This window comes from Salvia miltiorrhiza, chromosome 2 (genome assembly GCF_028751815.1).
Source record: "Salvia miltiorrhiza cultivar Shanhuang (shh) chromosome 2, IMPLAD_Smil_shh, whole genome shotgun sequence".
NCBI classification, from domain to species: domain Eukaryota; kingdom Viridiplantae; phylum Streptophyta; class Magnoliopsida; order Lamiales; family Lamiaceae; genus Salvia; species Salvia miltiorrhiza.
The window spans coordinates 50,560,399-50,588,118 of record NC_080388.1 but is presented as its reverse complement, the minus strand read 5'-3'; the positions used below and the strand labels follow the sequence as shown (position 1 = coordinate 50,588,118).

Here is a 27,720-nt window from a genome sequence, read left to right as displayed (position 1 = left end):
ATAAGAAGTATGATCCCTTTGTTTTGGCGAGTCAAGTAGTTCAAGTGTTTTACTGTCCCTATCCCAGTACGAACCAATCAAAGAAAAATTGGTGGTCAGCATGCAAAGTCAACGCAAGATCTAAGGTTGAAGTGTCTACTGCAGCATCTACATCAACATTAGATCAACCATTTCAAGAAGAAGTGGTTACTATTATGCCTACTCACACAAGTGTAGGCATTGAACAACCACTTCTCCTTCATCCCCTCGGTGGAGTCGTTGAGATTGAAGATGACGATGAAGCAGAAGACGATGATTCCCCGTTGACATCTAACGATAGTGATGATGATAGTAGTGATGCTTATGAATAAATGTAAATGCACATTTTGGTTGAATTTGATTGCAAATTTGTTATGTTTGTTAGTTACTGTTAATGTTACGTTTCGCTATATATTTGTTAATTTAATTGTATGCAACAGGCATCATGTCTACCTCTCGAGGTTTGTTGGGATTTGGGAGGCGATCTGGCGTTAATGCGCCAGAAGCTACAGCAGATACATCTGATGGGTCTGGGACGCATATTTCTGGGACTCCCGAGACTCCCAATGCTTCTAGTAGTTCACGGGCTAGAAGGCCTAGGGGCCCTACAGCTGCCGCTATCAGAGAGAGAGAGGTTAAGGCACCTGATGGGAGGACGGTATTTCAGAGGCATCCTGAGACTGGGTAAGTACATTAGTTAAAATTACTGTTTCTCGTACACCATGATTAAGTGACAAAATTACTTGTACACAGTGTTTTGTTGGAGCCCACTGGCCTGTCCAAAGCTTGCACGTGCACATTTAAGATGTTTGAAAACCCAGGCGGGTACATATGGAAGTTGACGCCCCCGGCGATGAAGGATAAATTTTTTGATGAATTACAGGTACAATTAAATTTATAATACATATAAATATATCATATTAAATTGTTAAAATGTTTGATATTAAATTAATTCTCTTTCTTTCAACAGAAAGAGTTTACGTGGCAGCCCGATGATGAGCATGACGTGAGGATCATGTGGGAGACAAAAGCCCGCAAAAGGTACTCCGACATGATGAGCGACTACAAGACAACTCTCAAGCAGTGTATCAGCCAAGGGAGAGAGATGTCTAGGCCCGCCTGGATGACTCTCGATTTCTGGACTGGACTCCGGGATTACTGGCATCAGCCCGAGGTTGAGGCTGTTTCAACTCGAGCTCGTGCCAACCGGATGTCCGAGCCCGATGGGGAGGGTACAGGGATCAGTAGGCACGTGGGCGGGTCCCAGTCGACTCGTATCCTGCAGCAGTATATGGTATGTAATTAACAAATAATTAAGTATATAAATTAAATTAATATATTGACTAATATAACTTATTTATCTTATATAAATGCATATACAGAGCTTGGATCCTGGTACTCCCCAGGATGCACCGAACTATGCCACCTTCCTCCGCCTCCACACGTACGCCGACGGAAGTTATACGTCGGAGAGAGATGCTAGAATTGACGTAAGTGTTTAAGTTTATTCAAATATTTAGTGAATGTATTTATTTTCTAACAATTATGCATTGTTATGTATGTATTAGGCCGAGGTTCATCGACTGGCCGCTGCCACAGGACGACAGGAGCGGCTAGACGAGGTGTATTTGGAGGTGGTGCAAATTGATAGGTCACGGATCTACGGCGTCGGGAGTGCCGGGCAGAGTCAGGCTAGTAGGGGGTCTATCCGCAGCACGGGCACTTCTGCGGTGTCTCAGCAGCTTTATGAGACACGGATCTCCACGCTGGAGGAGCGATTGGCGGCAGAGCAAGCACAACGCCAACAGATAGAGGAGCGCATGGCGGCAGAGCAAGCAGAACGCCAACAGATGCAGGACCGCGTGGCTCAATTGGAGGCGTTTATGAGGATGTATAATGCTCCGCCACCTCCACACCCTGATGCCGATGATGATGATGATGATGATGCTTAGACTTATGTTTATATTTTCAAACAAAATTACATTTGCACTTTCTTTTCAAATTTATGTTTTATTGAACTATATATTTCAAGTGCTTTAATTATTAAAACTATAAATGTTTTATATATTTATGGCAATGATGATGATGATTGCATTTAACATAAACAAATAAATTCAAATCACATTATAATAACCAAATTAAAACACTTTTGGTGTATTAATGTTTAAAAAAAAAATAATAAATAATTAATTAATTAATTAATTAATTAATTAATTATTAAATATTAATTAAATATTTTACCGACGATAAAAATAAGGACCGAAACGAACTCGCTCACTAATTAACAACATATTTAAGGTATTATCTCCACATATTCAAAGATTATAATTATATGAGTGAGTATATAGCATTTAAATGAATTAATAGATGTAGATATATCAATAATACGAGTGTTCTGTACTGGTGATCACTCGAAAAGAATTTCAAAGTTAAGCGTGCTTGACACATAGCACAAGCAAGATGGGTGACCCACTGGGAAGTCGGGTCGCCGACTGGGAAGTTCGTCTAAAGTATGTAATACCGTATAAATACGGAAATAAATTGTGGATATACAATATACAATAAAATAAATAAATAAATAAATAAATAAATAAAATAAAATAAAATAAAATAAAATAAAAAAATAAAAAACATTACCGTGGGCAAAACGCCGTCGGTAGTTACCGACGGCAATTTCCCCTCGGTAAATACCCGGCCATCCTCCGGCGTGAACCACCGGCCGGCGGTAGATTTTTACCGACGGCGATTCGCCGCCGCTAGTTAGCGGCGGTAATCGCCGTCGGTAGTTTTCCGGCAAGGTCAGCCGGACTCCGGTGGCTCTCTACCGACGGCAAAATAGCCCTCGGTAACTAGCGGCGGTGTCTGCCGCCGCTATTTCTCCGGCTAGGCTCCGCCGTTTAACGGCGACAATTCCGGCGGCATCGCCGCCGTTAACTGCCGACGGCGGATGTTCGCCGCCGTTATTGTCGTTGCCGATGAACCGTTTAGCGGCGGGAGATTGCCGCCGTTATCGCCGCCGGTAACACTATTTACCGGCGGCCGTCTTTTGTTACCGACGGCATTTAGCCGTCGGTAATCAGCGCTTTTTTTGTAGTGATTTTAAGGTTTTGCTGACATCAACGTAGATACATCATCATATTCCCCACCTCCTATTTTCACCATCCAATTTCAATTTACTCAATATTTATTTACATTTCATTTTTATATTTATTTTTTATAATTTAATACTTCATCCGTCTCATTACAAATGTCTCATTACTTTTGAGCACAGATATTAAGAAATATGTAGAAAATAGATAAAGTGGGTTGGTGAAAATTATTTAAATATTAGATATAGAGAGAGAATATATTGCTAAAAATGAAATGAGACATTTGTAATGGACATCCCATTATGAAAAGTAGGACATTTATAACGGGACGGGGGGAGTATAAATTAATGTGAGATATTTTTAATTAATAGGAACGCACCATGAATAGAAAAAGAAATAGAAATTCATGAGAAAAGTAGAATGAGAAAAAGAAAGAATAAAAAAAAATGCAAGCCAAAATAGAAACATCCGATAAAAGAAGAAAAAGGCAAAATATATATATATATATATATATATATATATATATATATTTATATAGGGGAGGGCTAGAATAAAAACACTCTTAAGTGTATAAAATATAAATGATTTTCAGCCCTTAGATCATCAAGATCTACGGTTGATTCGTAACCCTTTTGGATGAATTCGTGGTCCTGGGTTCGAATCCCAAAGGTAGCAAAAATTTATTTTTCACAATTCGTAATCATGTTGGATGAATTCGTAACCCTGTTGGATAAAATTCGTACATTAAAAAACGTTTATATTTACTCCCTCCGTCCCTGAAATAAGTTCCTCTTTTTCCATTTTGGGACGTCCCCCAAATAAGTTCCTCTTTCTTTCTTTCTATTTTTGGACAACTACCCCACCACTAATAATACTTTATTTATTCTTACTTTTCACTTTTTCACCACTCCCAATACTAATTATAACACTTTTTCACCTTTTCACCACTTCCAATACTAATTATAACATATTTTTCTTCATTATCAATACACTTTACCATTTTCCTTAAAACCCGTGCCGTCCCCAAAGAGGAACTTATTTTGGGGACGGAGGGAGTATATTTTAAGAAGTGTTTTTACTGTAGCCCTCCCCTATATATATATATATATATATATATATATATATATATATATATATAAAGAAGAAGAAAAATGAGAAAAAAATAAAAAAAAAATAAAAAATAAACAAAAGACACTTAAAACAAACTAAAATATGAAAAGTAACAAATAAAATAATAATAATAATAATAATAATAATAATAATAATAATAATAATAATAATAATAATAATAATAATAATAATAATAATAATAATAATAATAATACTCCCTTCGTCCGCCAAAAATAGACCACTTTAGTTGGGCACGAGATTTAATAAAATTAGTGATGATTTTGATGAAGTGGAGAAAGGTCCCACTACTTTATGAGATGTGTGGTTGAGATTGAATTTGGGGTGGGTTTTTTTGTAAATAAAGAGTGTTTGTAAGGATAAAACTTAAAGTGGGTGGTGGGACACTGGGACCATTTCCATAAGAGAAAAGTGGTCTACTCTTTGCAGACGTCCAATATAGTAAAAATGATCTATTTTTGGCGGACGGATAGAGTAATAATAATAATAATAAATTATATATGGAACTCACTTTCCAATAACTTTACGGGATACAATATTGCATCTCATCTCTCCTCTATCCTAATTTCACAACCTCAATATATCACCCTTCAACAATAGTTTATGAGGAATTGAGGATGCATCTCCCTTGGCACCCCATTAGAGATATTCTAATGAAAAATTCGAATTCATATGATCCATTTACCGTAATAATTGAAGAGCTGAAAATAATCAGCACATTTAACTTTTGAATAAGGGTTCTTGTTTGAACCTTTCTCCATTATATATAGGGGTTTTTGCAAATAAAATCACGAGTAATTTTAAATTTGTAATTTTAACGTGACTTTTGAAGTGTGGCGAATTAAATCATAACCTTTTCAATTTTTGCAATTTCGTCTCCTCAATTTTTTCCGGCCATCGGAGTGATGAGTTGGAGCTTATATGGATTATTTTTTTCCACGTAATTAATTTCTAACTAAGATTAAATTGCTGACTAAGATTAAAACAAAATCAAAACCTAATTCTTTTATTGAGAAAAGTAGAATGAGAAAAAGAAAGAATAAAAAAAATAAATGCAAGCCAAAATAGAAACATCCGATAAAAGAAGAAAAAGGCAATATATATATATATATATATATATATATATATATATATATAAAGAAGAAGAAAAATGAGAAAAAAAAAATTACTTCCTCCCATTTTTTGTATAGTTATATTTTTGTGCATATGTGTATATCCCAATAACGATGTTTCAAAGCATTATATTCTTTTATCAAAAATAAACAAAAGACACTTAAAACAAACTAAAATATGAAAAGTAACAAATAAAATAATAATAATAATAATAATAATAATAATAATAATAATAATAATAATAATAATAATAATAATAATAATAATACTCCATTCGTCCGCCAAAAATAGACCACTTTGGTTGGGCACGAGATTTAATAAAATTAGTGATGATTTTGATGAAGTGGAGAAAGGTCCCACTACTTTATAAGATGTGTGGTTGAGATTGAATTTGGGGTGGATTTTTTTGTAAATAAAGAGTGTTTGTAAGGATAAAAACTTAAAGTGGGTGGTGGGACCATTTCCATTAGAGAAAAGTGGTCTACTCTTTGCGGACGCCCAATATAGTAAAAGTGATCTATTTTTTACGGACGGATGGAGTAATAATAATAATAAATTATATATAGAACTCACTTTCCAATAACTTTACGGGATACAATATTGCATCCCATCTCTCCTCTATCCTAATTTCACAACCTCAATATATCACCCTTCAACAATAGTTTATGAGGAATTGAGGATGCATCTCCCTTGGCACCCCATTAGAGGTATTCTAATGAAAAATTCGAATTCATATGATCCATTTACCGTAATAATTGAAGAGCTGAAAATAATCAGCACATTTATTTTTTGAATAAGGGTTCTTGTTTGAACCTTTCTCCATTATATATATGTATAGTGTTAATAGGCAAAAATGCCATTTTCTTATAAACACTTGTAAAAATGCCCTTTTTCATAAAAGGGCATTTTTGCAAATGCCTCATATGTATATATATAAGTTTATGGTACCTTCCTACTACAAATTGTAGTAATGCACACTGATATATTGATTTATTTATAATTATCAATTCAATGATTAAGCATATAATTAACAAGTTTATACTTTATAGTACTCCTTTCGTCCCACGAATCTTGACACATATTCTTTTTTGGGCTGTCTCACGAGTCTTGACACATTTCTAAATAAGGTAATAATTAGTCCAAAAATAAAGAGTCTTAATTACATTCTCCATCCTACTTTATTACCTTCTCTCTCATACTTTATTATCACTTTTATACTCTATTACATACACACTTAAAACATTAATCTACAATTCATTAATTCTCGTGCCGAAACCAAATGTGTCAAGATTCGTGGGACGGATGGAGTATTTAAGATATATTAGATCGTTTAAAATATATACATCATAAGTATATATCGCTATAAAACACAATCCAATGGACTTCCGCTGGACCACATGAATTGTTGGACAACTTAAACCGTGATCCAAATTGTTGTACAACTTCAACTATTAGCATGTGTACAAGAATATTCATATAAGAGCATCTGCAACGGTTATACGATAGCAGCCTACTCGTGTAAGACTGCTATCGTGTAACCGATGCAACACACACTTACACGAGGGCTACACGTTCTATCGTGTAGCCCATTTGCCCTATAGTGTAAGACCTATTAAAAAATTTGAATTATATTTGGTTGCCTCGATTTGCGTGTTTTTTGACGGTTCAACAAATTTTTTTTTTCTCTTCTTTTTCTTCTCTGTATCTTCTTCTTCCACATTTTTAATTATTAGTAAAATGTGTTATTTAAATTTGAGCAATTAAATTTAAGTGAAAAGCATAAAAATCAAAATTAAAAAAATCATGTAGGCTATCATGTAACCCCAATGCAGCCTCTTTACACCATATGCCCCCCCTCCTCATAAAGTAAGCTATCATGTAGGCTATCATGTAACCCCAATGCGGATGCTCTCAGCAAAAGTTTAGTTTAAAAAATTAACTGAATTACTTTATGTTCCAAGGGTCTAATGGATCTTTGTTATGACACTTAAATTTCTTTAATTAATGTAAACTTTAGTTATTAAATTTTGACATACTTATTGTAGTTTCTTTCCACGTATTAACGTATTGGTCAATATAAAGATTTTCGTTATTTGTCATGTCACATATAGTGAAAGGTAAATCATTTTCCATGAAATTTCGACCAACTGATTATAGGGAGGAAGGGTCTCCGCTAATTAATTGACTTCCCTTTCTTCTTGACCTTGCATCAAATTTTCTTATCCTTAATACATCCTATTATTATTATTATTATTATTATTTTGAAATTAACAGTTTTTAAATGTGCGAAATGGAAATTAATGTATAGAAGGAAATACCTTAAAAAAGAAAAGAAATATATAGAAGGAAAGAATATTAAATAACTTTTCCGTTGACTCGTTAACTATTATCTAAACGCTAAAACGCGATCGATTTTCTCCAAATTTGTGACAGGCGCTCGTGGGGTGGGGCCCTTCTTATACCGTAGTTTCTTTTCTTCTTCAAATTTGCAATTTCATAATCTTTTCCGACATTATTTTTTAGATTTATTCTTCTTCTTTTTTCTTTTTTCTTTTTATCTTTTTGTATGAAATATTCTTGTGATGAAGAAACTAGTTTTCTGGGGCTGATGATCATCCAAAACAGGAATCGCCACATTTCATTCATCTAAAAGCAATTTTTTCCACTCATCTTTGAAAATGATTGCAGCCCAGAAAATTCTTGTTTACAAATGGAGAGAAATAATTGGGGAATAGGAAATGCAAAATCGTGAGGTTCACTGAACTTGGACGCATTTCTGATTGATCAGTTTATTCCGAAACCAGAGCCATTGAGTGTGCGCAGCAAAAGGTAGGTAAGTTGCTAACTTTGTCCATTCAAAACATTGATATTATGGGATACTTGTAATAATATTATTATTAAAATGTGACAAAGTTTTGCCTCTTTGGGCTAACTACTAAAATATTCTTTCAGTGGGGCGTGGGTCATTTTCTTTTTATTTATTTGTGCACTTTTAATGGCATTTGGAGACTGATGTGAGAGATGCCTTCTTTATTGAGTTGATTTTTATTCTCTTGTGAAAGATGTTTTCAGATTTTGGCATTTTTCTAACTGGAACTCAGGTTGAACTAACTTTGAAATTAGATCATTTTGATATGTGACTATCATGAAAAAAATAATTTGTACAAGAGGTCACTAGACTATGGTTTGTATCCTTAGACAATTAAACTGTAATTTTTATCAAATAGAATAGTGGACTTCCCATTTCAATATTTATGCAATTTTTATCTTTTGTGACGATTGTATCACTCAATTAATTTGAAGTGCTCAAATCTTAATGTTGAAATCTGATATCTCCTACATGCTAATTAATAGTACTGACATAAAGAGCTTATTTTATTTGATCAAAGTAAAAAAATTAGTATAATATTTATTATATTTAAATTTTTAATTGGTAATTTGGTCCATTTGATACTATAACAATAGTAAAGCATCTTTAAAATATTAATATTCAAATAAATTAATAAACTCTGTAAATTAATAAATTTCTTTAGTCCCGACTTAGGTCAATTTAAAAAATCATCAATTTTAATAAAATAATACTAATTTTTTAGAGAATCTCTTTATACATATATAGGTCTTGTTAATATTATAAATTAATAATTGTTAAAATATAACAATTATGAATATTATATTAACTTGTTAAAATATGAACCTATTGTTGAATTATTTTCAACTTAATCATTATTATGATCTTCAGTAACATCGGTCATAATAAATTGACATATACATGTATTTATTTAATTAAAATCTTATCTCTCATTTATTTTTACACTTTACAACTTTATTTAAAATTATAATTTCTGAAATTAAGAAAACACTCTTTAAATAAAACATTATTAATGTATCTATATATCAATATCTCTAAATTAGTAAAATCCTTAGGTCCAAAGGTTTTTCATTTATCTAGTTAAGTAGTTAGGTCTCTGGGATATTTATCTGTTTCAGGATTCTAAACAGAGTTCCAGATATATAGCAAATACATTTGATAAATTAATATAATTAAATAATACTATATTTTATAGTAGTTTTATATATAATGAATTAATATATAGTTGTGCTTTCAAGGGTTTAGGTTGTTTTTTTTTTCCCTTTTATTATTAGCTTTATTTTAATATAATGAATTAATATATTCTTCTAAATATATAATACATAATTTACACAAATACTAGAATAAGGATATAATAGACAATTTATATTTTGTACCGAACATACTTTTTGTATTAGTATAGATATATAGATTATTATTACATTGGACGCTGAAACTCTAAATACTGCAAGAGATATTTAGTTATTTACCAGTAGCAAATGATTCTTTTGAATTCATATGTTACACTTAATTGCTCCGGACATATGTTTTGAAATTGATTTAATCTCGTGTTCGCTTTCAAATTAATTCGGCACTCCACATATATAATTTGCGGTAGAATTTGAAATAATTAAATTTTATGTGACATCCTGATTTAATTTGCGGTGTCTCTTGTCATTTTAATCAATTCTTTTTTGTTTTCTCCTCCGCTTCATTCTTTAATTTTTTTTCTCCCTTCCATTTGCTTCATTAATGTATAATGTGAAAAGTGGTTTTAATTTGTGGTGAATCAGAAAACTTGTTGCAAATCAAAGCTAATTCTAACATGCTGTTGTTTCATGATATTTCTTGATTAAAAATTGCTAATACGACTTCATTTTATTTTGTTTTTCTGCTCCAAATATACTTTTTTTTAATAAATTAACTGTATTAAATGAAAAAAATTAAAGGCCGCACAACATGGGACTCGAACTCAAGACCTTTAGCCTGAGGCATTAACCTGCTACAGTTAGGCCAACACACACTGCTCCAGACATACTTTCTCCTTTGTTATGTTGTTCAATTACTTTTCTAATAATATATCCAAGTTTTAGTTATTATACATGACTAATTTTTTTAGCAAGAAATAAAGAAGTAAACTTAACAATTTATGTATCACGCACTGAGTGACATGAATGATATCATTGCCTACACAAACTATCACAAATTAGGCCTCTGTGTGTAGAATCAAAAGCAGAAATTACTATATATAGTTTCCATGATCTGTCAGTATCTGACAAGAAAAACATCTAGGTTCATTAACCAGTTAGAAAACTTTGACCTGCAATTTTCTGTCAATCACAAAAGCAGTAGAAACCTAAAAGAATATGAACACTCCTTTCAAAGATTGATCAACCTACTTTTGCTTGCTTCCATCCATTCTGTAGTGGAAGCATATATTTTATTTTTATTTTTTCCCCCCTTTTATGATCATGGAAGAAAAGTACTCATTTAACTTTGAAACACATGTTAGAGTATGTTTGTTGGAAGAATTTATTATAAATAGAGTGACATAAAAAAATGAAGAGTTATAGTAAGTGTATTTGACAATGCAGATGGATGGCCATAGCGAGGAGTCTATGATGAGAAGCATGCCATACAGAGTTGGTGTTCCACCAAAGCAGAAGTTCTGGAGCGAATTCTGTAGCACGTTGAAGGAGACTTTCTTCTCCGATGATCCTCTCCACTCCTTCAAGGACCAGTCGAGGTCTAGGAAGTTCGTTCTTGGAATGCAGGCCGTCTTCCCCATTCTTGAATGGGGCAAAAGATACAATCTTGCCAACTTTAAAGGAGACCTCATTGCAGGACTCACCATTGCCAGCCTCTGCATACCTCAGGTTTAAATTGTTGCATACAATAAATAATTAAGGCATATACATATATATAACATTTTGATCACATTTGCTGTATTTGGTGCAACAGGACATTGGCTACTCCAAGCTTGCAAATTTGTCTCCACAGTATGGTTTATGTGAGTGATTTCTTGCTGATCATTGTTCTGCTCTCGAGTAGATTTTCATGAGTCGTGTTTGTCATATCAGATTCGAGCTTTGTCCCGCCTTTGGTGTATGCATTGATGGGGAGCTCGAGAGACATAGCCATAGGGCCGGTTGCTGTTGTATCCCTCCTGCTGGGAACTTTGCTACAAAACGAAATTGATCCTATAAAACATCCTTTGGAGTATCGGAGGCTCGCCTTCACTGCAACCTTCTTTGCTGGGATAACACAAGCAACACTTGGCATTCTTAGGTGATAACTCTTTCGAAATTTCTTGTGAAATGCATCTGTTTTCATACTGCGTTTTGTGTGACAGATTGGGGTTCTTGATTGATTTCCTGTCTCATGCTGCCGTTGTTGGCTTCATGGGCGGCGCTGCCATAACCATTGCACTCCAGCAGCTCAAGGGGTTCTTAGGAATCAAGAATTTCACTAAGAAGGCTGATCTCATCTCTGTGATGCAGTCGGTCTTCAGCTCCGCTCACCATGGAGTCAGTTCTCTCTCTCTTTCTTTCTCTCTCTCCACTTAGGATTCGAGCTCAAGTTATAATACTTGCATTATATGTATCTGCAGTGGAACTGGCCTACAATAGCAATTGGAGCAGCATTTCTGGTGTTTCTTCTTGTAGCCAAGTACATTGTAAGAAATTAGTATATATCCAATGAGAGAGAGAGAGAGATGATATTGAGTTGGGATTGTGATAAGGTGTTTTGTGCAGGGGAAAACGAAGAAGAAACTATTTTGGGTACCTGCGATTGCTCCACTTGTATCGGTCGTTCTGTCCACCTTCTTCGTCTACATCACTCACGCAGAGAAGAAAGGAGTGCAGATTGTAAGGAATTTTTGTGATTTCCATCAGTTTATAAGCCATAAAGTTTGAATCTTGAACTATCAAAAACAGGTGAAACACATAGAGAAAGGCATCAATCCAGCATCAGTAGGTGAAATCTATTTCACGGGTGATTACCTCTTGAAAGGCGTTAGGATCGGCTTAGTTGCTGGGATCATTGCACTCACTGTAAGCTGTTGTTTCTCTCCGAAAACCTTCATCTCTAATCATGTAGAAAAGTAGTTCAACATCTTCCCTTTATTGCACCAGGAAGCAGTTGCAATTGGAAGAACATTTGCTGCCATGAAGGACTATCAAATAGATGGGAACAAAGAAATGGTGGCTCTTGGAGCAATGAATGTTGCTGGCTCAATGACGTCTTGCTACGTCGCTACAGGTATAAAACATAAATCAAGCTCATTTCATTAAAAAAATTGAAGGCATATAGAGATGATGTTCATTTTGCAGGCTCCTTCTCACGCTCTGCTGTGAACTACATGGCCGGCTGCCAAACGGCCGTTTCAAACATCGTGATGTCCGTTGTCGTGTTCCTGACGCTGCAGTTCATGACCCCTCTCTTCGAGCACACCCCAAACGCGATCCTCTCCTCCATCATCATCTCAGCTGTCATCGGCCTGATTGACTACGAGGCAGCACTTCTCATATGGAAGATTGACAAGTTCGATTTCATCGCCTGCATGGGAGCCTTCTTCGGTGTGGTTTTCGCCTCCGTTGAGATTGGCCTCTTGATTGCTGTAAGGATTCAAAACACCTTGTCATTTCATCATATATTAGTATACAAATGATAGTATTATTTTGGTTTCATGGCAGGTCTCAATATCATTTGCTAAATTACTATTACAAGTAACAAGGCCTAGAACAGCCATTCTTGGAAAAATTCCAAGAACAAATGTTTATAGAAATATTCAACAATATCCAGAGGCAAGCAAGGTTCCAGGAGTTCTGATTGTAAGAGTGGATTCTGCCATTTATTTCTCAAATTCTAACTACATTAAAGAAAGGTAAACTTGTATATATTTCCCATTAAAATTTAACATAATCAAGAAAAAGAATTGATTTTTTTGCTTGAATTGTATGCTACTGCAGGATACTGAGGTGGCTAACCGCGGAGGAAGAGCAACTGCAAGCTACTGGCCTTCCCAAAATACAGTTTCTTATCATTGAAATGTCACGTATGTTTTTGTGTGCGTGTGTTTTTACATATACATTGCACTCAACGTATCAAGACACCATATTTGCCCTGAAATTAACATGAATGCATCACTGGGTTCAAATCCCATAAGGGCAAAGATTCCATTTTTTAAGTGCAGCAAATTTTACGGCGAATGCAATGAGTTTATACATTCAGTGCAATGTTCTCACATTTGAACATCTTCTTACATACCTTTGCTCCAAATATGCTTTCATTTTAACGTTGTTTGATTCCTGCAGCCGTCACGGACATCGACACGAGCGGCATCCACGCGTTGGAGGAGCTGCTGAGGAGCCTGCAGAAGAGAGACGTTGAGGTAACCAACTTCACAATGAATACAAACAACCCCAAAAAAAATGAAGTGTAAAACTTACCTTAAATTTTTCCCAACAGCTGGTTCTGGCGAATCCTGGGCCCGTCGTGATCGACAAGGTGCACGCGTCGAATCTTGCGAGTATGATCGGAGAAGACAAGATTTTTCTTACAGTGGCAGATGCCATTCAAACATGCTCACCAAAATTTGCTGAAGATGTTTGAGAATGAAGCTTCTATTTTTTTCAGCAGAGGGTGAGAAATGATTGTGCTTAGATAGTTACATGAGAAGTTGAAAGAATATTTGGTAGTGGAATCCTTCTCACAAACTGATCATCCAAATCCAAATGCCGGAGCCCACGAGGAAGTGGAGAGATAAAAGTTTTTGCTTTTGTAGATAGGTTTGAATTATGAAGAAATGTGAGATTTTTTTTTCACCTAATATAGTGATAGAAATATGCTTACCAAAAAATAAAAAATTAGATACCAATCTTGTGTTCTTTTTTTTTTTTCTTGTTGTTTGTAGCATGGGATGTGATGAGATATAAGGATTTGCGCTAAATAAATAAATAAATAATAGATAGCTACAAGAATTGTGATTCACCAAAATAGTTGGGCACTACACTACATAGTGCTATGCACAAATACAAAGAATAAATACAGTTCACAATATGCTCCCACCAAAATCCCTAATCTGTTACTTTTTTTTTCTTTTCTTTTCCCATTCAATATACCTAATAGAGGGTGATGGGGAATAACTTTTTCTTAACAAAAAAAAAAAAGAGATAAAGAAAGAAAAGGGAAAAAAGAGAGTTAGTAATTTGTTGGAACGAAGGTCATCTTGGACCTGATAATTCAACAGCATGCAAATTCTCAGTAGAATCGAGGATCCAATCGGAAGTCGAATGAGGCGGCGCAAGGTCGAGCTCCTGCCGGAGCACTTCCACCTTCTGCCACTCGTCCCACTTCTCAGCAAGACCGTCGCCTTCCAGCATTCTCACCACCTCCGACATCTTGGGCCGCTCCATCGGAGAACTCTGTGTGCACAGCAGCGCCACCTGTATTAGCTGCTCCACCTCCGCTTCCACATAGTTCTTCTGCAAATCAGGATCAACCAGCATTTCCACTTTCTTCTCTTTTAGAAGCCCTTTCACCTGCCAATCACCATCACATTTAGAGAGAGAGAGAGAGAGGGATGATATATATATATTATATATATATATATATATACCCAATCGAGCAACATGACATCATCGTCGTTTGCAAGGCGAGCAAGATCGAATGCCCTCTGCCCCGTTATCAGCTCGAGAAGCATGATGCCGTATCCAAAAACATCGGTCTTCTCTGAAGATTTTCCGGTGGACAGGTACTCGGGAGCTATGTGTCCTATAGTTCCACGAACAGCGGTGGTCACGTGTGTATCCTTGTAATCCATGAGCTTCGCCAAACCAAAATCTCCAACGACCGCCTCAAACTCTTCGTCCAATAATATATTTGCGGCTTTCACATCACGGTGAATGATCTTCGGGTCACAGTGATCGTGCAGATAAGATAATCCTCTGGCAGATCCCAGAGCAATGCACTTTCTCGCGGGCCAAACGAGTGGTGGCTCATTTGGCGGCCGTTCTACAATCAGCAATTCATTTAGTCATGTATTGATTAGTCGAGCTTCATGTATACTCACAGCTTAAAACACATTACCTCTTAAACAGGATGCGACGCTTCCATTAGCCATGTAAGGATATACGAGCAACCTTTCAGTAGGGGTCATGCAGAACCCACGCAGTCTCAGAAGATTACGGTGCACGGCCATACTAATCATCTCGACCTCCGTTTGGAATTGGAGTTCCCCACCAGGCGTTCGCTCCTCCTTAAGTCTTTTGACGGCAACAAGTGTGCCATCTGCCAGTCGTCCTTTATATACCTTCCCGAAGCCACCTCTGCCCAAAATGTTTTTGTTGCTGAAACTATCGGTCGCAACTTGCAGCTCTCGTAGAGAGAATCTTTTAAGCTGTCCCAAATGGACTTCGGGATCCTCCTCAGCTGCAGAGTCGTGCAACCAAAATCAATTCATTTAGGAGCTAAACAAATTTAACATGAAGCTAATTACATCGTCAAAATAAGAACCTGGAACATCAAAGAAATACTCCTTTGGCTTTCTCCGACGCCACCATGCAAAGGCGATGGCAGGGGCAGCAAATAGTAGAGCTGCGCCTGCAGCAACCCCTCCAGCAATGGTTCCCATTGCAGTATTTCCTCCTGCAGTTACAATAGTAAAATTAAAAAGAACGACAAATAGCAATTTCACTGCCAAATTCTCCATTAAACAAACTAAAATGCATCAACTCAAAATGAAACCACAAAGGCAGTGAACGCCACAGATTAGAGATTAAGTGAATGTGCTAAATTTTTTGACACGTTTTCCAGCCAAGATAAACAGACGATAAACTGGGAACAACCTGGATAAGCAGTTGGGGGCGGTGGAATAAACGGAGGGGGTGGAGAGAATGGAGGTGATCCAGGGCATGGTCGTCCAGTAACTGGGCCGCAGAGGTCAACATTATTTGCAAAACTGTGAAAGGAAACTACATTAGATTTAAATGAATACGGATGAGGTTTCAATCGGAATTCGTGCCATTACATACACCAAAGTACCTTATGGGTGTAAACAAAGAAAAGGAACCGTTATCTGGAACTGCCCCCGAGAGACGGTTGTTTGATAGATCCCTGCATAAGAAAGTGAAATGAAACACTTGCTATGACACTCCTATAAATATTCTGCACTAATAAAACACTCAAATTGAGTACTCACAGAACTTGAAGTGACGAGATATTGGTCAGTTGCATAGGTATGGGACCCGTCAAGCTGTTATTGTTTAGCCGGCTACCCTTACGAAGACATAAAACCAGTTAACAATAAGATTTTTTATACTGCAGAAGCCATCATACCAATGCACAGGAAACTAAATTATTTGGAGAATGCATGACATCAAATTGGAATTCTTCTAGTGTTCTGAGAAAAGAATATAAAGATGCCTATGAACATAGTAAACATAAGTGCCAATTTGTATGAATATTAGCTAGTCCAGGATAACTTAACGCACAGGAATCGTAATTTCGACAACTTGCCCAACGTGGCTGGAATGGGACCAGTGAAACTGTTCAAGTACAGATCCAAGCTCACCAAATTAGTAAGATTTCCAAGATCACTTGGTATTGGCCCAGTTATGTTGTTACTGTACAACTCCCTAGCACCATAAAAAACAAAAAACAGTTAAGATAAAATGTAATGCCAAAAGGCGAACCATTTGAAGAAAACATGACAAATTTAGATGTCTTGACTATGAATCTATGATGCCTGCATATATCTACATATTCATACAGCAGTTTTGCAAGACTTGAGCATGCGTATGTATGATTGATATTTTAACTGCAGGAGTACTTTCTGGTAGTGATGCTGAAAATTAAATATTATAAAATTGAAGACATTTAATATAGGCAAATATTACCTAGTATTAGATCTACAAAACAGCCAAGCAACGTGTTTTCAAGCATTTTAACCAAAACAGGATTATTCATCTTCCAATTTTTTGACTTAATAGTTCAAATTTCCCCACAACCAGATCAACCTCAACTAGGATGCCTTGTGAAGCTTTACTTATTTCACTACTTTCTATGTCTAAGAGTATCACTAAATGCTAAATCAAGCTTCAAATCTGCCCTTGTTCCACTATCTATTCAAGGAAACAAGTTAAGGAATATTTCAAATTACTTTATATTTCTGAACGCCTAAAGCACTTAGTAGGACTCTGAGATTATACAGCAAGATATGTTATTTTTAGACATTTAACGAACAAGGAAATTTCAAGGGGAAGAAAACCCTTTACTTTTGTTAGATAAAGTTTTATTGTGTTTCTATCCAGTTCACTTCTCTAAGAAGGTCCTAGTATACATGAGGAATAAATTGAATAGTCAAATAAAAGTTACACAGAAATTCATTTGAGTCACGCATGTAGAAGTCATCGTTGGAAAACAAAATACAAAGATACTGCAATAAAATGAAAAACCTCCGACACCAAAATTACTTTGAAGCAACACTAATGCGTGTCAATAGATTAGTCAGTGGTACATTTTTCTGTTTCATGCATAACCAATCACAGTAAACTAATCATCCAATTCAGTTCTGTAAATTTCTGCAAATAATGAACATGGCATACAGATACTGCAGATTCTTCAACAGGCCAAGCTGTGCAACCAATTGACCCGATAAAGCAGCATTCCCGAGATCACTGACACCAGAAATTGATAAAAGAGAGTTAGATTAGAAGTTCCATTAGAAAACTAAATGTGAACCTACCTAAGGAACTGGAACTGACCGTGAAAATGGGAAGATAAAACAACTAATCATAATCTTACACTCTAATTACACTGTTATCATTGTTGCACGTAACATGGAACCATGTGCAAGGGTTGACAAGCGTGGGGTCCCAGCTTTGTAGCACATTGTTAGGATCCTCCAAGTTTGCTCTAAGGCTATGTAAAGCATCACCTGTACAATAATTTTTTTATATAAGAAAAAAACCACCTGAAATTCAGATGCCACAAGTAATAATCATACCATAAGATCAGTATCAAGACTTTGACTAAGCCCCATCAGTTCTAAAAGGCACCGGAGCAAAATCAAGTTACCACAAGAAGCACTCAGAGTTGAACTAAGTCAGGAGACAAAAAGCAAACCCTTACTCGAGTTCAGCAGAAATGTGTGCATATTTTCCATAAAGGCACAAATTCATTGATAAGTAATGCTAGAATGTGAATGCCTCAAGAAAAGTTCATATTCCTTACTACAAGCTCTAACCAAAGATTCAATCAAATTATAAGCAGTCATCGATATGCATATCTGATATCTGTGGAAACTAAATGTCAGCTCCAGAACATTATCAATTGCTGTTCATAGCAAGCTAACAAAAAAGGAAGATTGCACAAAAACAGCATTTCCGTAACCACTTCAGATATTCCAATGAAATTTTTCTGGAAAGCATATCCTAAAAGTAAAGGCAACCAATTATACAAAACAAAATACTAAATTCCCCACATTCAAGAAAACCACAAAAGCTTCAAACTTTATGAACCAAACAAAGACGAAAGTCAAAATCTAGACCACAGCATCCAAGGATCAAAACAAAAAAATCAAACTATAATCTGAAAGCAAAAGAAAATCACAAATCACAAATCAACATTCCGACAATTAAGCATTAAAATACACAAACCTTCCATATTAGCATAAATGCACTTCAAAGGATAGAGCAGAAACATCAGCCACATCACCAAGCTCACTCTTTTCACCATTCCCACCAAAAAAACATACATATTTATGCGATAGATATGGTAGCTCCACCAGCTCACGAGATAATAATGCCTCAGATCCAAATAGATAAAGGCACAGCATTTAAAGAAGGATAAAAATCCCTAATTTAGCCCAACAACTCCAACATCATTTAGAGATCAAGAAGCCAATCCCAATAATTATGACAATACACAAGAAAATCAACAAAAGAGAAAGTGATGCTGGGCTATTTTCGAATGTGTGCAAAAATTTGTGGTTGGATGCTTCTGCAGTGTAGTGTATATCTTCCTCGGCAACTTAATGGCTCTCTAAACATTCTTTTCAAAAACTTGTGGAGAGTCCCTCTCTCTCTCTCTTTGGTGCGAGGTGAGAGAAAGTAGTAGAGTGGGATAAGTATGATTAGCTTTCTTTTTGGGCGTGTGTGCTCGCCTCGCTATGACCTGTGACCACTGACCAGTGATCTCGAGAGCTGCCCGAAACGGTGGGGACCTGCCCGACCTGCCCCTCGACTATACATCAAAAAGGCTTCGCGCTAATAACTGTGACTCACTGTGTGTCTGTCACCCTACATTTTATTTTTATTCAAAATAAATCTTTTCTTTTGCTTCCATTTTTAATCCTCTCTGACACAAATATCAAAAATTGAGTAATTTATAGTGAAATAGAATAAAAGAGGTAATTTTGTACGAGGGTATATTTTCCAAAACAAATAGAAATGAAAAATACTATTCATTTCAGTTACTCCCTCCGTTCCATAAAGTATGACTCAATTTTTTTTGGTTTATTCCACGAAATTTGATCTGTTTCTAAAAATGATAAAAAATTTATCCTTTATTCATATTTTCACTTTTTCACTTTCTGCTTCCAACTAATCCAGTGAATCTTCCGCTGCTCATCTACAGAACCCCAAAAGAAACGAGCGATCAACTATTCTCAGTCCCAGAGAACACTCTGTAAAGGTTCCATAACTTGAAGGATGTGGAGGGAAATAGCACTAAGAGTACTCCGAATCAGGGCCAGGCGCCCGCCAAAAAAGAGATGACGATGAGACCATCCGTGAATCTTATCTGTCAACTTCTTACGAATACCAAGGTAGTAAGAAGTTGGTCGGTAACCACGAAAGATTAGGATGCCAAGATATGTGAAAGGCAAAGAACCACGCTAGAAGCCGCCAATCTCACTGATGCTCTGCTCCCACTGCCCATGACGTACGCTAATGTAGGTGTTTTGTTATAATATTGAATCTTCACTTATGTAGTATGATATTGATATATGACATCCAAATAAGGCTACATGATTTATTGAAATTGGATGGAAGAAATAATAGATATATATTCTCTTCGTTTCATTTCATTTGGCCTAGTTTCTTTTCGGATCGTCCCATCCGACTTGGCCATTTTTCTTTTTGAGTAATAAGTTTTCACTATAATAAATGTCAACACACATATTTTACATTACTTTGCACTACAATCTTACTATCCTTTATAATCGTGCCGAAAAGAACTAGGCTAAGTGAAGTGGGACGGAGGAAGTACAAACTACTCTTTTATATAAAAATATATAGAAAATATTCAAGTTTAAGTGAAGGGATAAAAAAGTTAGTAGATGTGACAAATTTTACGTGAAAATCGGTGATATTCTAACATTGATTGCTCAAAATATATTTTATCAATAGATAAATCTATTAGTTTGTTGAGTCAATCGGTTAGTCTATTAGCCGGCTGACGTTTGACAATCTAAAATATTTTTTAGCCGACAAAATACATTTCAAAAGGTCAATGTCGAAACATATATCACTGATTTTTTCGCAAAATTTGGTTCATTTAAATGTTTTTTTTTTTTGTTTCTTCACTTAAAATCAAGGGGTTTTAATGTATATTTTTTTATGAAAATTAGCAACATATAACCCAATTAAATGAGTATTTTAAATTTTCCCTCTTGTTTAATAAATTCATGATTTTACTATTGTATAAACTGTGTTTTTATTGTGGTTCTCGCTTGTTTGTGTTGGAAGTTACTCCCTCCGTCCCAATTCAATAGGTTACAAAGCTTGGGTATGATGTTAAGAAACAAATAATTTATAATAAAATAGAAGAGAGAAAATAACTTTTGTTGAGGATATATGTGTGTCCAAAAAGTAGGAGAGAAATAAGAAAAATATAATTATGTGTAAAGTACAATGGCACTTGATGTAAATAATGAATTATATGAGCATATTTGTTAAGTATTGACTTTCCATTTAATGAAGTGGCCTATTGAATTGAGACGTTCAAATAAGGAAACACGGCCTATTGAATTGAGATGGATGAAGTATTATCATATATTTTTATATTTATACGTCAAATTGTATGCGTCACAAAATGTAATGTTCCTACGTTATCAACGGTATACTGATCGTACTATTTATCTTTGTGTGATCTTGTTCTATTGCTTTTTCATTGTTTTCTTGAGCAATCTGTTGGGATAGTGGAATCTTATTCGTTTGTTGCTTTCACCAGTCTGTTGGTGATTGATATTTTCGTGGGTGTAGGTGGTGAGTGAGTGTCATTCACACTTAGAGAGTTGGTTGTTGTCTGTCTCTCAATTATTTATCGTTGTGCGGGTTTGAGAAGATATAGAGGCTAGAAAGCTTGTGAGTTTGTCGTGTAAGTCCTTTGTATATCTTATATTCACTAGTGGATAATTTATCCTGGGCGTGGCCCCCCAGACGTAGGTGTTTTATCACCGAACTGGGTAAACAATCGTTGTGCTCTATTCGTTTCTTTCTGCAGTACTTTCCTTGTTATTTTGCTGCTGCAAATATTTATGTTTTGTGTGTGTGAGATTCATGTGTATGGATAGGTGATACTTTCAGTGTTGGTTCTGACAAATGATGAAACGAATAATGACAATTTAATCTATTGAAATTAATTATATTGTCTAAATATTTTTCTTTTTGTAATTATATATGAAAAACCTTATAATTTTGTAATAGACTAATCACGTTGTATTGGTGACAAAATTACTCTCATTAAATCAAATCATGTAATATCGATATGCAAATTTTATTGATAACGAAAAAAAAAAAAAAAGGAGAGAACCTGAAAGAACCTTCAAGAGCACGGAACGCAAACTAAAAGTCAAACTTCGTTAAAACATTCTTAATTAAAACTCAAAGGGAATCGTCTCAAAAAAAAAAAACTCAAAGGGAACAACGGAAGAAAAGCAGTGGCAATGCTCACGAAGGACCCTCCTAATCTCATCAGAAAAACCACGTACATTTGATTAATGCAATAAAATTCATGGATATGTAGTGTTGTCAGATGCGGGAAAGTCTTTCTCGTTCATCTCTTCAACCCATTTTTTCTTTGCAACATTTGACATGGTTATCATCGTTGGGCAATGGTCTGACTCTATCATTAAATCATATAATATATTAAAAAAAGGAAAAACAATGAATAATAATTCAGGCTATGTTAATGTGATAGATCAAGTTTTCGCATTTCTCCATTTCTTTTATAGCTTCTATTTGTGAATAAAGTTTGAAATTAACGTCTAATTATTATAGTTGAATTAATAAGTAAAGTCACTCCGGCATGCTCAATCGACAATCATAATAATTGAAAAAGTAGATTGGGAGGTCAATCCCACTAATAGAAGAAGAACCAATAGAATCAATTTTACAAAGATAATTTATTTTAAATTAATATTGTATTCTACATTAGCTTGTCATAGATATAACGTTGTATTTCACATAGGCAATGCCGTTTTCATAATGAATCTTAACCGAACATAATATGAGAAATATCTAAATATAGAACTCGTCCAATTAATTAATCAAATTTTATCGCACTGTTTCATGAGGCTATAACCACACACATGACACATGTATACATTAGCTATCATTCTATTTCTATAAACTATTACGTCCCAATAATATTGACCTGTTTTCTTTTTTAAATTGTTCTAATAACATTGATCTGTTTTCATTTTAGAACATAATTAATTTTTAATTAAAATTCATTAAATTATTTAATTTATACCTACTCTACCCTAACTTTAATCATTCACTCCATTACTTGGCTCTCTCACTCTACGCACCGCTCTCTTTGTTCTCTTTTAAAAAAACCCTAAGTCTTTGGCGCTGCCTTTGTACCGTCACCTCTATCTCGAACTCTTCTAAATTAATTTGTTTAATAATCTCGAACTCTAATGAATTATGTGATTTAGTGATTAAAAAATTAATAGGAACAAATAATATTTTTTAAATTGAAATATCTTGTGTGCATAAGAAAACAATAACTCCCTTTTATCTCTTCATTGATAGAAATTGGCAACAAAAATAACTAACTCAAATAATGAACTTCCAAAATGATACTACTAATTATTTTTAATTTTAAGTTGGGGCTGCTGCTGTTGCGGCGGCGCGCCTCCGCAATGGATTGGGCCAGGACGGCGGACGCCTCTGGCGTCAGCGTCTGCTGAATCGTGCTCAATCCAACCCCAAAAAAAATAAAAAATAAAAAATTAAAAGAAAACGGCGTTTAACCCTCCGTTTAACGGAGGAGTTTAAATGAACCATTTTTTCGAAAGTTCAGGGAGGTCAACGCGCCTTCACCGATCTTGGGAGGGTTAAGGCTATAGGGGTATCATGTTCGGGGGCTAATATGCACCTTTGCCCAAAATTAACTATAATTTGAAAGAAGATTTATGTGGTTGGAATTTAAATACACTTATCTCTTATATAAATGTACGTAATAATTGTCTTTCACATGATATCCTGTCTTTAAATAAATAAATAGCTAAGAAATCTAAATAAAATGTATGTGGGGAACAATGTTAGGCAAAAATCTATCTGAAAACTGTCTAGAAAGTAACATGTTTGTTGATATTGCAATGTGATATCCTAAATTAAAATATGAAGCGTGGAAAGTGATGGGATGTCCAAAATCAACACGTATCCTAGTCAATATTCCGTTTACGGGTGAAAAAGAGAGATTCAGAAAAAAACTTGTTTGTCGTATCTTATCTTATTTATGGTTTTATTTGATAATCTAAGTAGTTTTTTAATACTTTCTAATTTCTATAGTTAATTGCAAAAAAATTCTACATAAAATTTAAAATTTATAGTAAAAATATTTGATAATTATATTACTCATTCCGTCCTATTATAAAAGTCTCATTACTTTTTGGCACAAAAATTAAGAAATGTGTAGATGGCACAAAAATTAAGAAATGTGTAGAAAGTAGATAAAGTTGCTGGAAATTATTTAAATATTAGGTATAAAGAGAGAATATATTGTCAAAAAAGGAATGAGATATTTGTAATAAAACATCCATTCTGGAAAGTAGGACATTTGTAATGGGACGGAAGGAAGATTTTTTATTTTGCTATTTCACCTATTTTTTGGCTAAATTTAATGATGAACTAGTCGTTTAAAATCCTATCCAAATTTGTCGATTATTAAAATGACGTCGATTTATGCAAAGATAAAATAAGCGAAATAACATAATTTCAGGAGGCTACTTTAACATTAAGTTTGGTCGAAAAATGAATGAGATAATGAAATGAGAAAAAATAATACTCTAGTTGAGTAATTCTATTACAGGTTTTAAAGTTAATGTGAAAAATGAGATTTTTTTAAAGTTCAATAATTTATATAATATTAATTCAATTTAAATTTAGGGTTAATCGCATATAAATTACTGAACTTTCAAGAGATTCTCATTTTGCATACGAACTTTAAAATTTTTATTAAAATTACTCAACTATTAATTTTTTCTCATTTTGCATAGTTGCTCATTTTTCATCGTGATGACATAGTTTAAATATACTCACTTGACATGAATATGCTTGCGTGACATAAGTATAACCGACGTTATAATGTATAGCTGGATAAAAATGACGTGATTTCGGGCCCAAAGTTTGGTCGAAAAATGGACAAATATGTAAAATGAGAAGGAATTAATAGTTGATTAATTTTAATAAAAATTTTAAAGTTTATGTGCAAAATGAGAATGTAATTAGTACATACGAAACACTTCCTCATAATAGATGGCCATCATTAATGTCTACATATTTTTTTATTTTTAATTGCAAAAGGTAGGTATCACATAATTAAGGCGAGATCTCTATATTGCACAAATGTGAAAAATAATCATATATAGACGGGACCATCATCCACGCAAGGCGAGACAATTAATTGCACACAGACGAAATTGAACTTAAGACTTTTTATAAATAAGAGTCTTTCAGTGCTTCGACTTTGTCATGTAAATAAAACCTCATCGGCATATAGTGCATGTATACTAATCTAATAGTAAAATTGTTATTCTCTAAAATTAAAAATTTTAGATTCGAATATATCCTTAGCATGATTTTCTAAAATATACTCTATATTTTTATAAAAATATTGGCCATCATATATGTGTATTTATAAAGTGCCGGTGGTCCTTACCACGTGTGCTATTATTAGTTCAAGAATTAATATTTATTTTCATCAATTTGTTTTATTTATTTATTCTTCTTACAGTTTTTTTTTTTTTTTTTTGAGGGGATTCTTACAAATTATCATGTGTGAAGTTGTTATTGGTTTCTCCGTTGAGCAGCAAACTCAAATAATACGTCTCCCCTAAAAAAAACAAGATATTGATTGTATTCTATATATATCCTATATCAATCCATACAAATATATTATTAAAATCTCTATACATAATCTAGACGAGTTAATTGTAATTAATAAATATATATATATATATAGGGTAGTGCTATTCAATGGACTTCTCTTAATCTATAATTTAAGACTTAATATCAACCGTACAATCAAGATGATGGACGGTTGGATTGCAATATTTGATGGGTTAAATAATTCATATAAAATAATCGATTATTCATTAACGTAAGCCATTTAAGGGTATTATTGCCATATCTTTTTAAACGCTATTTGACCTTCCAAATCTGCGTTTCAATCTCTTCTGATTCTTAAGCGTAAATTTTTAGGAAATTAAATATTTGCAATGATTACCTCTTGGAATATGGAAGGGAGAGACGCCATTTGAGTATTGAATGAATCCCAACTAAAAAATGAACGAATATTTTTATGTTTATCAAGTAAAATTTGAATTCTAATTTATTGTGTCAAATCAAAAATCGCACATATCTTCCGAATCAAAACAAAAAAATTCATTCTGATTTTTATCTTTTTGTGTGCATTTTGTGTGGTTTATGTATGAATAATTATTCTGGTGTTTATTATGTAGGTGGTGGTGTGGAAAATGATTCAAGCAACAACCGAGGAAAAAACTTGCAAAATACCCAATCTAGCAATGTTGTATGAATGTTTATAAGAGTGGTATGAATATTTGTATATTTGAGTATGAACATTGCACATTCTAAATAATACTGTATTGATCTTGTGTTTCTATACTCCCTGCATGAATAAATATGTGTATATGTGTGAACCACATATGTAAGACACAATAACAACATATTAATATATAATAACTTATACGAACTATACGTGCAAAAGAAATTTGTGAATGAATAAAATTGTTAGTTTATGCTAAGGATTTTCATATTGTTAATGAATATTTCACAGTCACTGCATGAATTATTTCGTATACATTCGTGCACTAAAAAACATGCAATTCAAAAATTAAATATACAGAAAATTAATTCTAAAGCATTTGTATTGATCTGGGCGATGCAATGTTTGTGCAGAAAACTCTAGATTACTTCTCTGAGATAATAACGGTGCAAAGTTAAGCCATCATGAAGATATGGAAAACGTGATCCCATAAATCATGGGATTCATATTGATTAATGGAAATGTATTTACCTTATTAACCTCCTAATATAAATAGGCTAACACATCTAAAACATGATCTGACCGTTTATATAAATGAGATCAAGAGTTGAGATTGAGTCTTATTTTATAGTATAAGATTGAGTTTTATTTTAGCGCAACCCTATATATAGGGTATATATAGGGAGAGGTTCAAGAAAGAACCATAAATAAAAAAAGAACGGAGAACCATTTTCAGCCATTCGATCATCAGATCTACGGTGGATGCATCATCTTGTTGGATGAATATAGAATCTGGGTTCGAATCCTGAAGGGATGCATCATCTCCCTATATATATATATATATATATATATATATATATATATTTTATTTCTGTCATGACAATATTATTAGCAGAAAACTGTTCAGCGCGCACTGATATTAACTAATGCATTTTGCTAGCACTTTTATCTATATAGGCTGCATTATACTGTAATAATAGCTATACGAGTATATAATAGGATCCAAAATTAGGCGCGCAGTAGTGTGATATAAGATGGATTAAAAGGGTCTTTGCCTAAATTTATTTTAAAGACTTTGTAAGTTTTAATAATTTATAAGATTTTTTTTTTCAAAAGAAGTGTAAGATGTTTTAAGAGTTTATAAAATATAATTTCTCAAAAATTTATTAATATCAAAGTGTTTAAATAATTGACCTTATAATTTAGAGAATGAACTTTGTGTTAGAGAGAATTTTGTGTTAGAGAGAAAAATTGAAGAGAAACGAACTTGAAAGTGTTTGTTATATTTTTTTTCCATTAAAGTTGGATTAATTTTTACAATTTATAAGTTATTTATGAGCTTATTTTATCAAACAATTTGAATGAATTTATAAACTTCTATATAACTTATAAATTATTTTAAAAAATTATAAGTTCAACCAAACACCCTCTTAATTGACTTGCCTTTTGACTTTGAATTATTAATTACATAAAAAATATAGTTTAGCTTTATGCACATTT

General features: G+C 34.0%; 2 protein-coding genes across 2 annotated transcripts; one reads left to right on the top strand and one right to left on the bottom strand.

The window, feature by feature from the left end:
- Positions 1 to 10,564: 10,564 nt before the first annotated feature.
- On the top strand, positions 10,565 to 14,077 carry LOC131012002 (sulfate transporter 1.3-like). The gene is made up of 14 exons (XM_057939912.1): positions 10,565 to 10,709; positions 10,791 to 11,072; positions 11,158 to 11,206; positions 11,277 to 11,484; positions 11,549 to 11,723; positions 11,807 to 11,872; positions 11,952 to 12,065; positions 12,135 to 12,251; positions 12,333 to 12,459; positions 12,531 to 12,817; positions 12,894 to 13,084; positions 13,170 to 13,255; positions 13,515 to 13,591; positions 13,669 to 14,077. The coding sequence occupies exons 1-14, from the start codon at positions 10,662 to 10,664 to the stop codon at positions 13,810 to 13,812; spliced, it is 1,971 nt and encodes a 656-aa protein (XP_057795895.1). The 5' UTR covers positions 10,565 to 10,661; the 3' UTR covers positions 13,813 to 14,077.
- Positions 10,702 to 19,447, bottom strand: LOC131012003 (somatic embryogenesis receptor kinase 2-like). Its single transcript, XM_057939913.1, has 15 exons — positions 18,858 to 19,447; positions 18,004 to 18,136; positions 17,805 to 17,876; positions 16,692 to 16,835; positions 16,400 to 16,471; positions 16,243 to 16,314; positions 16,047 to 16,159; positions 15,715 to 15,846; positions 15,289 to 15,630; positions 14,819 to 15,213; positions 13,650 to 14,741; positions 13,468 to 13,570; positions 12,201 to 12,815; positions 11,983 to 12,028; positions 10,702 to 11,851 (listed from the first exon to the last, which is right to left on the bottom strand). The coding sequence occupies exons 1-11, from the start codon at positions 18,955 to 18,957 to the stop codon at positions 14,424 to 14,426; spliced, it is 1,893 nt and encodes a 630-aa protein (XP_057795896.1). The 5' UTR covers positions 18,958 to 19,447; the 3' UTR covers positions 10,702 to 11,851; positions 11,983 to 12,028; positions 12,201 to 12,815; positions 13,468 to 13,570; positions 13,650 to 14,423.
- Between the last annotated feature and the right edge of the window lie 8,273 nt (positions 19,448 to 27,720).